Here is a 14,394-nt window from a genome sequence, read left to right as displayed (position 1 = left end):
AATTGTTCTATTTTATTATTAGTTATTTTTGTTAATCTCTTACTGTGCCTAATTTATAAATAAAAATTTATCATAGGTATGTATGTATCGGAAAAACCATAGTATATGTAGGGTTTAGTACTGTCTGCAGCTTCAGGCATCCATTGGGGGCCTTGGAACCTATTCCCGCACGGGGAAGGGAGGACATGGTAATGAGTGAACCATAACAGGCGTGTTCAGAGTAGCCCTCCAAGGAAAGGCTCCTGGATCAGGTACCCATGGCCTGTTTCTCGAGAAACATTTTGCAGAGCCCAAGGAGTGCAGGATCACTGTCTCCTAGAGAGGTTTCTTCTCCTACCCAATAGTGTATTACGTTACTACAGGCCACGTGGGGTCAGTTCACCTACGCAAACTGTTTTGATCACAGTGCAAGGAAACCTTAATATATAAACGGAATAAAAGCTGGTCTCGTCTAGGTATTTTCTGTTCTATTCTCCTTCCATTTGTTTCCCTCTTACTCTATTTCTTGGAGCCCTTCTTTCTGACTAGTTTACACTGTTTCCACCCCTGGGTGAGGACTGAATTAGCTCTCTTGGCTTCCTTGGTCCCTGGAGAAGTGAATCCTTTTCTGTTTGAGTACAAGATCTGTCTCTTGGTTTCAGATCTGAGCTGTGCAGATGAACCCTCACTCGTTAGTGCTCTGGAACTAATCTCGGGGATCCCGGGTAAACATGCACCTGCAGTTCTGCCCCTCAGTTAAACCCACTCCTGAGCCTTATGTGCCCTTTTCTTGACCTAGTCCTCAAGGACCAGGTGGTCCTTGTGCCTCCTTGTGAGCTAATCTCAGTCTCAAAGCCTTTAGCTGTTTCACTGTTCAACCCCCATTCTGGCTCCAGAAGAGGAGCTTCTAACCTCCCTAACTGATTTGTTATCCACACCTTCATGCTCACGAGTCACAGCTCCAGGCTGGCTTTTCCATCTGTTGCCTCTCCTTGTATACCATTAACATAGCATTATAATGCAATCTAGATTATCTTTCGGTTGTCCTAGCCCTAAGCAGACTAGCAATGTCCTCCAAGTGAATTTTGGGAAGGAGAGCTAGAGCAAGGTTGAGAAGGAAATACAACATAATGTATAACTGTCCAGAGTCCTGTTGAACGTTAGAAGAATTACACGCCTTTGGAAACTTGCTTCTAGAGGTTTATAATCCTAGTGGTAAGAGGATCCTTGAGAATTGGAGATGAAAATATAATGTGTATTGTTATATTCGATAAATGATATAGATCTCTAAATATCAGCTCCTACTCATATTTAGGTTGGGGGGAGAGTTTTGACCATCTAGTAATGGGATGTATTTCTGTGCTTTGCATTCGGCCGTACAGCACAGATCCCCAGGCAAAGACACTGAGATTAACCTTGAGTTTCTCAGTGAAGTTCAACACTGCCATAAAAAAGAATGAGCTTCATTCTCCTGTTCTGTGTGTTTCAGCTTTCCTTTTCTCCCACCACACCTATGAGTAGCCACGGCCGAGTTCTGTCTCTGCTGATCGCTATGCTGCTTTCCTGCTGTGGATTAGCAGTTGTCTGTTGTGTCACAGGCTACACCCATGGGATGCACACATTGGCTTTCATGGCCGCAGAGGTAAGATGGCAGACATGGGTTTTTGCTCTGATTATTTTCCTGTATATTTTCAAGGAAGCTAGAGGATTATTGACAGATGATTTTCACTCACGAAGTAACTGATGGGTATTTGGTCTTTCATTTTAACAAGTGTTTTTGAGTTGCTTTGTATTGTGTTGAGTAGTGGTCCTGAATGCTTTCATGTGTGTTATTTCATGTAATCCTTGCTACAACCTAATAAAAAGTAATTATTTTTGCCAACATTTATATAGTGCTTATTGTATGCTGAGGCTTTTCTAAATACCCTACATGTATTGATTCATTTTAATATTCCCAGTTATGAAGGGGAAGTAGGCATAGAGGGTAAAGTGAATTGCTTAAGGTTCCAGAGAGGCACTTGGTACCATCCAAGTCCTATGGCTCCTAAGTAGGAAGGCTCTTCCCCTGAAGATGTTATAAACAATGATTGGTGGGGATTAATGAGCAAATACTCTATAATTGGTTTTTTTAGATATGGCATAAATTAAGATTTTACAGAGTAATATAAATATATAAACTATAATCATTATTTTGAAAGACTAATTTGAGATATTCTTGTATATTTTAAAATTTACTTTTTAAATCAGAAAATACCAATTTCTGTTCAATAGAAATAAAATTTTTTGTATATCCTTATATTCAGTGGTTGTATTTGCTTTTTGCCTCAGGCCAAAGGTGAAATACGTTTATCTTGCCCATAATTGCTATTATTAATGGAAAAAATGAAATAATAAATATACTGAAGCTAATTAGCTAGTATCAAAATTTCTTACTAAGTTTGAACTACTAATTGGGAATTTGTTAGAATAGGGTTAAATTTTGCTTAATAGCATTCATTTCAGAGTATAATATAGTAGTGTAAGTAAAATTAGAAAAGGAACATCATTCAAGTACTTAATAAAAACATTTACAATCCTAGTTGACTATTTTCTGTATATGAAAGGTAAACAACTGTATTTCCTCTTAAAAAAATCTGTTTAAAACTTTACACTGACTTAAGTTAATTAGTTTGCTTTAGATCGATTTTATTACAAATCACCATTTGAATGATTCTGTGTTCTCCCTTTTTGGTTCTTTACCTTTTAATTAATATTAGGCCAAACTTTGAAAAAGGTGTACCTAAAAATAAAGACATTTAGATTAGGCCTATTGGATCATACTATAGTACATATTTTTATTTTAGCTCGTTACTGTTTATTCTTTTAAGATAATTATGTTACAGATTTGATATTTTGAAGTGAATCATATTTTTATATTTGTTGTGTTTCTCTTCTATGTAAAATATTTTCCTTTTATAAATGGGAGTTTCCTAATCTCAAACATAAATAATGTAACAGTTCTATGCTAGTAGAGGAAGAGGAAATTTTTCTTAATATCAATTTCTATAATACAAAATACCATGAGGAGCTTATTTTATTTTTGATTTCCTTCATTCTCTTTTCTTCTGTGTAGGCAAAGGGAATGCACAAAGAGTTACTTGGAGAGTAGGTACTCATATCTAGGATGGTAGCACCTAAGCTGTCCTTGGCTATAGGGTCACCAAGTTTTCAGACACCCTTTTAGGTAATCATTTATGGTGACTTTGCTGTATAAAACAAAAGTGATCATCAAACAACTAGAATGAACCTCAAGATTGTAGACGGCATCCTCAGGAAATGGACAGGTGTGATTGGTTGTCATCTCTCAACAGGGAAAGGCTCAGTAAAAGTTGGATTTCTAGGTTATGAAAATTTCTAGGTTATGTTCCATGGAAATTTCAAGCAGATGAAATAAAATGGTTGCTAAACTTGGACAACCTGCTTTTTCCCCCTTTCAGTTTCACTGAGATGTAATTGACATACAGCACTGTAGAAGTTTAATGTGTACAGCATAATGACTTGACTCATGTATGTTGTGAAAGGATTACCACAATAAGTTTCCGTAACATCCTTCATCTCATATTGATACCAAAAGAGAAGAAAAGGAAAAAAAATGACTTTTTCCTTGTGATGAGAACTTTTAGGATATACTCTCTTCACAGTTTTCAGTATGCCACACGGCAGTGTTAACTGTGGTCACCATGCTGTACATTACATCCCCAGTACTTATTTATCTTATAAGTGGAAGTTTGTACCTTCTGATCAGCTTCCTTCAATTCCCTTACCTGATTTTTTAATTGAACTGAGAAACATTTGTCTCTTATCATTTTGTAAAGTAAATTTGGCCTGAGCAATCCTAAATTTTACCAAAAAAAGAAAAAATGTGTCTTTTTTCTTACAGTCTCTTCTTGTGACAGTGAGGACTGCTCATGTGATTTTAAGGTGAGTAGAAATTTGGGAGGGAGGTGATTGAGGTCTACTCATACAGTTGATTTTAAGATATGTATAAAATATAAAAATGTGACTGTACTGTATCACGTTTAAACCAAATTCAATTATGACAGTAAATGATTAAGATGATTTTTCTCTATTCACTGCAGATATGTAATTCACCTTTGGGACCTCAACCACGAAGGGACATGGGAAGGAAAGGGGACGTATGTCTATTACACCGATTTTGTCATGGAGCTCACTCTCTTGTCCCTGGACCTCATGCACCACATTCACATGTTGGTACGTTTCCTCAGAAGGAGCTCTAACAGAGAGCTAAGTTTTTCAGAATTAGGAGACCTGGTTAGTACGTTAAGAAATGAAACTTTTGTGGATGTCATTGAAAGACTGTAAAAACAAATGCAGCTGCGCCTCTCCCTCTTTTTGCCACTGGGTGTAAAGCAGTGTCGTGGAACCACCTTGGCTGGTACCCACCTCAGGAGTTTGCTAAATCTCCTGAGAGACTTAGTTACCTCCACCGACCAAGTCAGTAGATAATTCTTTTAGCATGAAATTAAGGGAATATCTCTCCCCTTAGTTCTTATGGCTTCTAATATTTAGCAGTTACTTTGCAGATGGTGAGGAAATTCTCACAGTGTTAGCTACTTCATGGATTCATAACTTTTCCATCTTTGTAATTAAAAACAAAATATGTAGGGGCTGGCCCGGTGACGTAGTGGTTAAGTTCACCCGCTCTGCTTGAGTGGCCTGGGGTTCACTGGTTCAGATCCCAGGCGCAGACCTAGCACTGCTTGTCAATCCAGGCTCTGGCAGCATCCCACATAAAATAGAGGAAGATGGGCATAGATGTTAGCAACAATCTTCCTCAAGCAAAAAGAGCCTCAGTAGCTCCTGGTAGCTCAGGGCCAATCTTCCTCACCAAACAAGACAAACAAAAACAACCAACTTTATACTTAATTTCCCCTCCTTTATTGTTTACATTTTACTTTGGTAAGCAAGAAATTACAATGTTGGAAACCTGCTTCATTGGTTAGCACTTCGGTGATCTAATAATGGTGAGAATTGGTATATTTGGTTGGCAATTTATTTAAATTATAAGCCTATCAAAGTAACATTTACAAATTATTGGTTTAGAAACAGCACATTTCTAAGTCTACTTTTTGAAAGTAACTTTGAAAATATACTTAAAAACAAAATGTATAGCTTTTGTTAAAAAAAGAGGCCCCCCCCCAAAACAAATGCCCAGAGATAACTGTTAACATTTTATTGTGTCTAGTGTTTCTTTATATACTCAAAGATATACATTCATAAAGTGAGATCATATTTTGGACATACAGTTTAGTTTTCTTTAGCTAATGTATTATGGACAGTTTCCTGTGCTAGCAGCAGTTCTTCTCAACTGTTTTAATGCCTTCAAGATAAAAATTCCACCATATAGATGTATGATGATTTAATTAACCAACTCCTATAAGGGGTTACTTAGATTGTATTCAGTAGTTTGCTATTTCACATCTTTACATAATTTTTTTAAGTCATGCGTTAGTTTTTTTAGGTAGTTTTATCCTGCTTTTTTTGCTTAACGAATATTATTTTCCCATGTAATCTTTAAAAATGTTACATATATTGGGGCAGCGGTTAAGTTTGCACGTTCTGCTTCAGCGGCCCGGGGTTCGCCTGTTCAGATCCCAGGTGCGGACATGGCACTGCTCATCAAGCCATGCTGTGGCAGGCGTCACACATATGAAGTAGGGGAAGATGGCCACGGGTGTTAGCTGAGGTTGTTTTCCTCAGCAAAAAGAGGAGGATTGGCGGCAGATGTTAGCTCAGGGCTAATCTTCCTCAAAAAAAAAAAGTTATATATAAAATATAATATTAATTTGTAATTATATTTTATAATAAATATAATTAGTGACTATATAATATTATATTATATGAGTTTACAACCTAAATATTCCCCTACTGGGCATTTTGTTCATTTTCTGATTTTCTTTTTTATAATTGCGTGGATGGACATCTTTCTGCAGAAAGCTTTTAAATTTCTGATTAGTTCCTCAGGAAAGATTCCTGGTGCTGGAATGACTAGGCCAAAGAGCATGTACATTGTTTAGGGTAGTGAGATAAATATATGCATTTGCTTCCTGAACGATTGTTCCAGTTCACCTTCACCAACAATTAAGAGCTTTTGTTACACACCTCACCTTCATCACTAGCAAGTTCGCATTCATTTTTATTGCATGTTTCATTCTCTTTCCCTTTTGTTAAGTTATTTGGCAACATCTGGTTATCCATGGCCAGCTTGGTCATCTTTATGCAGCTGCGTTACCTGTTTCATGAGGTGCAGCGTCGAATCCGTCGACATAAGAACTATTTGCGTGTGGTTGGGAACATGGAAGCCAGGTAAGTAAGCACAAGTTGATGTTGCCAAGTTTACTCATTTTAGTCTTTAATAATAACAGATCCAAGATTATATGAGAACTTGCTTTTGTAAACTAACAGAATACTGACGAGTATAGGCTCTGGAGTCAGACTGTGTGGGTGCAAATCCCCACGTAATTGCCATGTGATTTGGGGCAATTTACTTAACTGCCTGTGCCCCTTTTGGCTTTTGGCTTCATCTCTAGAGATGATAGCAGAAGCTTCTTCCTGGAGCTATTGGGAGGATTTGATGGGATAATACATGTAATATACTTAGAATAGTACTGGGTCTATAGTACGTGCCCAGTAAATGTTAGGTTCTTATTATGTCATTATTTTTACCACCATTATTATTAAATAAAAGCTTCCTTGGGCTTCTGCTTTCTTTATTTTATGAAGGTGAGCCTCATTACATGCATGTTTACACACATACACACACACACACTCTCTTATACACTCTTAACTTCATTGAAGGAGACACTCACTTGCCCACCTGAAGCTAAACCAAGCCTAAAGGTGTGATTGATGGATATTCTCTTTGTGTCCAAGGGAACAGTTTGACTCTCGGGGATCTTAACTCCTCTGATTTGCCTAGAAGTGTTCCCTTAAGTCAGTACTACGAGGAGCCATTGTTAAGACAAAGTTAGTACAGTCATGTGCCACATAACGATGTTTCAGTCAATGCTGGACCACATATATGATGATGGTCCCATAAGAGTAGTACTGTATAGCCTAGGTGTGTGATAGGCTATACCGTCTAGGTTTGTGGAGGTGCACTCTTATGATGTTCACACAGTGGTGAAATTGCCTAATGGTGCATTTGTCTGAACATAGCCATGTTGTTAAGTGATGCATGGCTGTATAAGTTTCTTGCTGGCTCTTCTATGGGCTATGAAGAGAAGGTGAGTATAATGTTTGTGATGGTTGGAAATTTTTTACTGAACAAGACTCCTCTGTAACTGTGCTGTTAGCAAGGTGAAATGTATAAAGTGTTGTTCAGTATATATGTGTGGAATTGACAGATTCCTGCTGGATGCATGTTTTTTTACAGGTTTGCAGTTGCAACTCCCGAGGAGCTGGCTGTCAATAATGATGACTGTGCCATCTGCTGGGACTCCATGCAGGCTGCGAGGAAACTGCCCTGTGGACATCTTTTCCACAAGTAGGAGCTTCAGAAAGGGCCACCTGGGACTGGTGTTCTGTCCAGGGCACGTGGGTGCTTTTTGTGCCCCTCGAGAGTAATCCCAGCAGAGGAGTGGGGACATTACCTCAGACTGGCCATGGTGCTGGTAGTGAGTGATATGGGAAGCTTTGGGGTCTCCTCCTTTATCCCTCAGTCTCTTCCCCATGGCAGGACTGTTCCCCACTCACAGTTTGCCATCTTAATTTCTAGATGGCTTAGCTGTCTTTGTATTCCTTCTCTATTTAAGCTCTGAGGTAAAGCAAATATGCCTGTAAGATTTAAAAGAAAGGGATGGGGGAATCCTTGCTTTCAAACAGCTTATTCTGTAATTGGAGGGAGAGAATGTATATTTTTGTATTTTGCACATGCCCAAAAACAGCATAAAAACACACACCAGGGAAGTACGCTGAGAGGGGGACTGGACCAGGAACATCAGATAGTCCAGAAGAACTGTGACTGTGTCATCAATGATTACAAAATAGGATCTTCTGAAAACCTTCAAGACTGGAGTAGACCTGCATGTGGAACAGACTCGGTCCTTTCCCATGGAGTCTTCTTGTCTCTCTGAGTTGCAGTCCTTGTTGCCTTACATTATTCATTTTTAGTGATCTCACAGGGCTCTGGCTCTTTAACCTAAATCAGTCTCTCAGTAGATTGGGCATTTTTGGTGTTGATGGACCTTCAGGTATCTTTTGGCCTTTTGCATCTGTGGTCAATTTTGCATATTGAGAAAGTTTTAATCTTTACGTCTTTATTCTTCCTTTCCTGATTTGATATTCCCAAATCACTTTTCTTCTCCTTTTTAATGTTAGAAGGACTTTGGAGATGGGGTATCAGGAACTCAACAAATGTACTGACATATTTTTTTTATGTGCTGGGTTCTGGGGATAAAATAAAAATGACAGAGAAAGTCTTTGCTTTCACAAAGCTCACAGCCTGATGGAGGAGACAAATATGAATTACCTAGACACATTTATGACTGTGTAAGTGTAAATTGACATAAGTGCTCTAAAGAAAAGGAACACGGTTCTTGAAGCTTGTAACAAAAGAATCTGACTCAAACCTGGGGGAAGTGACTCTTGAGGCTGAGTAGGAGTTAAGACAGCAAAAGGAGGCATCAGGTAGAAGAGTATTTGAGACAGAGGGAACATCTCTGGTGCAGGAGGGAATGTGGTGTGTTGAAGGAACTAAAAGAGAAGCCAGGTGTTTGCTGAGGCAGGAGAAGCAGGCAGGAGGTAGACCCTGCAGGGGCTTGAGGGCCTTTGGAAAAGGTAAGAAGCCATTGAAGGTTTTTAAGTAGGGGTTGGGGTTCAGGTGTGCAGCTTGAAAAAGTCAGGGGGCCTAGTTAGTGATGGCTGCAGTGGTTCAGGTGTGTGTTGGCAGTACAGTAGCTGGACTACGGTGGTGGAAGTGGAGTTGGAGAGAAATGGACAGATTTGAGAAGGATTAGGGAGCATGTGGTGCTAGATTGCCTGTGGGAAAGTGAGGACTAAAGGTGTCAGGGATTCTCCTAGTTTTGTGGCTGTGCAACTGGATGGATAGTGGTGCTGATTGTTGAGATAGGAAGGCCACAGAATTCACACATTTCTCAAAACCTTTCAGTTAGTCCCAAAGGAGCCTGGAGACAGTTGGGAAGAATAACTTAAAGAGTGTATTTTAGCCTAGAAGAAATATTTTCAAGCATACAATTAGATTGATTTTAGGATTTAATTTTTCAATTAAGGCAAAATTCACATAACATACAATTAACCGTCTTTTTTTTTTTTTTTTAAAGATTGGCACCTGAGCTAACAACGGTTGCCAATCTTTTTTTTTCCCCTGCTTTTTCTCCCCAAATGCCCCCAGTACATAGTTGTATATTTCAGTTGTGGGTCTTTCTCGTTGTGGCATGTAGGACGCTGTCTCAGCATGGCTTGATGAGTGGTGCCATCTCCATGCCCAGGATCCGGACTAGTGAAACCCTGGGCCGCCAAAGCGGAGCGTGCGAACTTAATCACTTGGCCATGGGGCCAGCCCCAGTTAACCACCGTAAAGTGTACAGTTCAGTGGCATTTTGTGCATTCACAAGGTCGTGCAACCACCACTTCTCTCTAGTTTCAAAAGTTTTTCATCATTCCAGAGTAACACCCCATACTCATTAAAGTAATCACTCCCTATTCCTCCCCCCTCCATTAGGTGACAACACTAATCCACTTTCTGTCTCTATGGATTTGCCTTTTCTGGACAGTTCATATAAAAGGAATCATACAATAGGAGACCTTTTGTGACTGGTTTCTTTCACTTAGCATAAAGTTTTCAAAATCATCCAAGTTGAAGCATGTATCAGTACTTCATTCCTTTTTATGGTTGAATTTAAGTAATTTTATAATAATTAAACAATTTGTTTATCCATTCATCCATGGATAGATGTTTGGGTTATTTCTACTTTTTAGCTATTGCAAATAGTGTTGTTATAAACAATTTGTGAACAGGTATCTGTTTGAATACCTGTTTTTAGTTCTTTTGGGTAGATAGCTAGGAGTGGAGTTGTGGAGTCATATGGTAATTCTGTTTAACTTCTTGAAGAACCCCCAAACTTTCCCACAGCAGCTGCACTTTTTACATCCCCTCAGCAATGTATAAGGGTTCTAATTTCCTCACATCCTCAACAACGCTTAGTATTTTCTGTTTTTCTTATAGCCATCCTAGTGGGTGGAAAGTAGTATCTCCTTGTGGTGGTTTTTGTTTTGTTTTTGAGTGATAATTCTCAAATGTAATTTTTTATTGTGGTAAAATATCCATAAGATAAAATGTACCATCTTAACCATTTTTTAAGTGTACAGTTCAGTGGCATTAAGTACATTCACATTGTTATGCAAACAATCCAACATCCATCTCCAGAACTTTTTCATCTTTCCAAATTGAAATTCCATACCCATTAAACACCAAGTTCCCATTCTCCTCTCCCCTCAGTCCTTGGGAACCATTCTATTTTCTGTCTCTAGGAATTTGACTAGTCTAGGTACCTCATGTAAGTGGAATCATACAATATTTGTCCTTTCGTGTCTGGCTTATTTCACTTAAGATAATGACTTCAGTGTTCATTTATGTTGTAGGATGTGTCAGATTATTACTTTCTAAGTCTGAATAATATTCCATTGTATGGATATATCACATTTTGTTTATCTGTTCATCTGTTGAGGGACATTGGGGTAGCTTGTACCTTGCGGCTATTGTGAATAATGCTGCTATGAACATGATTGTACAAATATCTTTTTGAGACTGTGCTTTCAATTCTTTTGGGTATATAACCAAAGGTGGAATTGCTGGATCGTATGGTAGTTCTATGTTTAGTTTTTTGAGGAGCCACCATACTCTTTTCCACAGTTAGGTGTGCCATTTTACATTCCTGTCAGCAGTGTACAGGGTTCCCTTCTAGTTTCTGCACATCCTCACCAATATTTGTCATTTTCAGTTTTTTGGATGGTAACCATCTTAATGGGTAGGAAGTAGTATCTCATTGTGGTTTTGATTTGCATTTCCTTAGTGACAAATGACGTTGAGCATTTTTTCACATGCTGGTTGGCCATTTGTATATCTTCTTTGGAGAATGTCTATTCAAATCCTTGACTATTTTTAAATTGGGTTGTTTGTCTTTTTGTTGATGAGTTATAAGAGTTCTTTATATATTCTGGATACTAAACCCTTATTAGATATATGATTTGCAAGTGTCTTTTCCCATTCTGTAGCTTGCCTTTTCACTTTCTTGATGATGTCCTTTGATGCACACAAGTTGTTAATTTTTATGAAGTCTAATGCACCTTTTTTTTTGGTCGCTCATACTTTTAGTGTCAAATCTAAGAATCCGTCGCCAAATCCAAGGTCATGATGATTTACTCCGGTGTTTTCTTCTAACAATTTTATGGCTTTAGCTCTTATATTTAGATCATTGATCCATTTTGAGTTAATTTTTGTACATGAAGTGAGTTAGGGTTCCAACTTCATTCTTTTGATTTGGTCGTCCAGTTGTCCCAACACCATTTGTTGGAGAATCTCTTCTTTCCGCATTGAGTGGTCTTGGCACCCTTGTCAAAATCACGTGGCCATAGACGTTTAAGTTTATGTCGGGACTCTCAATTCTATTCCATTGGTTCATATGTCTATCTTTATTCCAGTACCATGTTGTTTTGATTATGGTAGCTTTGTAGTAAGTTTTGAAATCAGGAAATGGGGAGTGAGTCCTCTAACTTTTTCAGAATTGTTTTGGCTATTTGGGACTCCTTGCAATTCTAGATGAATTTAAGGATTGGCTTTTCCATTTCTGCAAAAAAGGCCATTGGGATTGAATAGAGATTACCCTGAATCTGTAGATCATTTGGGAGAGTATTGCTATCTTAACAATATTGTCTTCCAATCCATTAACATGGGATTTCTTTCCCTTTATTTAGGTCTTCTTTAATTTCTTTCAGGAATCCTTTGTAGTTTTTATTGTCGAGGCTTTCATCTCCTTGGTGTAATTTATTCCTAGCTATTTTATTCTTTTGAATACTATGTAAATGGAATTGTTTCCTTAATTTCTTTTTTGGGTTATTCATTGCTGGCGTATAGAAACATAACTGATTTTTACGTGTTACTCTTGTATGATGCAGCTTTACTAAATTTGTTAGTTCTGTGGTACTTTTGTATGTATGTGTATTGTTTAGGTTTTCTGTATATAAGATCATGTCATTTGCAAATAGAGATAATTTTACTTCTTCCTTGACAATTTGTATGCCTTTATTTCTTTTTCTTGCCTGATGGTTCTCTCTAGGACTCCCAGTACACTGTTGAACAGCAGTGGTGAAAATGAGCATCCTTGTCTTGTTCCTGACCCTAGAGGAAAAGCTTTCAGTCTTTTACCATTGAGTATGATGTACCTGTGGATTTTTCATGAATGCCCTTTATCATGTTAAGGAAGTTCCCTTCTATTCCTAGTAATGCTGAGTATTTTTATCATTTTATCGTGAATATTGATTCATTTTCTTATGTTCAACCACACTTGCATTCCTAGGATAAATCCCACTTGCTCTTGGTGTGTAATCTTTTTAATGTGCTGTTTGATTTGGTTTGCTGGTATTTTATTGAGGATTTTTTAAATTTACATTCACAAGAAATACTGGTCTGTAATGGTCTTTTCTTTTGGTACCTGTGTCTGCTTTTGGTATTAAGGTAATACTGGCTTCATATTAAGTATGTATTAGGAAGTTTTCCCTTCTATATTTTGAGAAAGTTTGAGTAGGATCAATATTAATTCTTCTTTAGATACTTGATGGAATTCACCAGTGAAACCATCTGGTCTTGGGCTTTTCTTTTTTGGGACATTTTTTGACTGATTCAGTCTCTTTACATGTTCTAGGTCTGTTGAGATTTTTCTATTTCTTCTTGAATTAGTTTTGGTAATTAATGGTGTTGCTAGGAATTTGTCCATTTTATGTATATTATCTAATTTGTTGGAGTACAGTTATTTCTAGTATTCTCTTATAATCCTTTTAATTTCTATAAGGTTGATAATAATGTTCACACTTTCTGATTTTAGTAATTTGTATCTTCTCCCTTTTTTTCTCAGTCTAGCTAAAATTTGTCAATGTTGATCTTTTCAAAGAACCAACTGCCGGTTTCATTGATTTGCTCTATTGTTTTTCCATTCTCTATTTCATTTATCTCTGCTCTAATCTTTGTTGTTTCCTTCCTTCTGCTGGCTTTTGGTTTCATTTATTCTTTTTCTAGTTCCATAAGTTATAAAGTTATTGTGGATTTGAAGGTTTTTTTCTTTTTAGGCATTTTTAGCTATAAATTTGTCTCTGAGCATTACTTTTACTGCATCCCATAAGTTTTGGTATGATGTGTTTTTGTTTTCATTTGTCTCAAAGTATTTTCTAGTTGCCAAAGTGATTTCTTCTTGACCCAGTGGTTGTTTAAGAGTTAGAATTTAATTTTTAAAACACTTGTCTGCCTTGGGTTGAGTGAGCAAACCATTGTTAGGACATCTGCTTGGTGCTTTACTTTGTAGCTTTGGTTAGTAGATAGGAGGAGAGTTGTGTGATGATAATCTAAGGGCAAATTCATTTGTCGTAAAGCTAATTGTCTAGATTTCAATAGACTGTAGCTAGATAATTTGTTGCTATAGAAGATGTCTTTGCAAGGTTTCAGTCCAATGAATATTTAATTATATTGAAGTGTCCTACTTAGAAGGAGGCGACACAATCCTTCAATAGAATATTATTATAGTTATATAGAAAAATATCTGTTTTATCTAAAGTTAAGTTTCTTTAGCTATGAAAGTCTACTTTTGTTTTTTTTTTAAGCAACTGTATCTAACTAGTTGTACTCACCTTGGAGTTTTTAGGCTATTAATTTAATGTGGGAGGTTTTTTCAGAATATGAAATAAAATTAGATTTGCTTATGAAGACTGTGTCACAGTGTAACATTATTGGAAGACAAAGATCTTACACACTTTTGTAGCCCCACACAAGGCTAATTTTACTAGAGGTGTGATTTAAGGGTGTTCATTAAGAGGAAGTGAACTTTTAAAAAATATAATCATTTATTTGTCTAATAGTTAAATGACCACAAACAGGAATTATAGGTACTTTATTTCAAAATGTGATAGAGTTGGATATACACATTATTTTGGAACATTACTGTCGTACTTTTTTCTGGCACAGAGATAGTAAGTGGCTCCATCTGGCCTCTGGGAAAGTTTTGACACGTAAGTACCATTTGGTCTCCAGAGACTCTGAGGATTGTCACATTATGGTGAGACTCTCCTTTGTAACTTTATATGTGCACGTCTTCCCAGATATTCAAAAAGAAAAAGACACAGAGAAGT

At 37.4% G+C, this 14,394-nt stretch overlaps 1 protein-coding gene across 1 annotated transcript in view; it reads left to right on the top strand.

The window, feature by feature from the left end:
- The window catches only part of AMFR (autocrine motility factor receptor), a 43,980-nt gene that overhangs the window by 13,742 nt on the left and 15,844 nt on the right, over nucleotides 1-14,394 (top strand). The window contains exons 4-8 of the mRNA XM_046681940.1: nucleotides 1,469-1,621; nucleotides 3,899-3,939; nucleotides 4,098-4,230; nucleotides 6,212-6,345; nucleotides 7,415-7,525. Of these exons, the coding sequence (XP_046537896.1) occupies nucleotides 1,469-1,621; nucleotides 3,899-3,939; nucleotides 4,098-4,230; nucleotides 6,212-6,345; nucleotides 7,415-7,525 (572 nt within the window). The remainder of the gene's footprint in view (nucleotides 1-1,468; nucleotides 1,622-3,898; nucleotides 3,940-4,097; nucleotides 4,231-6,211; nucleotides 6,346-7,414; nucleotides 7,526-14,394) is intronic.

Source organism: Equus quagga, chromosome 13 (genome assembly GCF_021613505.1).
Source record: "Equus quagga isolate Etosha38 chromosome 13, UCLA_HA_Equagga_1.0, whole genome shotgun sequence".
Classification (NCBI taxonomy): Eukaryota; Metazoa; Chordata; class Mammalia; order Perissodactyla; family Equidae; genus Equus; species Equus quagga.
This window is presented reverse-complemented; position numbering and strand designations above follow the sequence as displayed.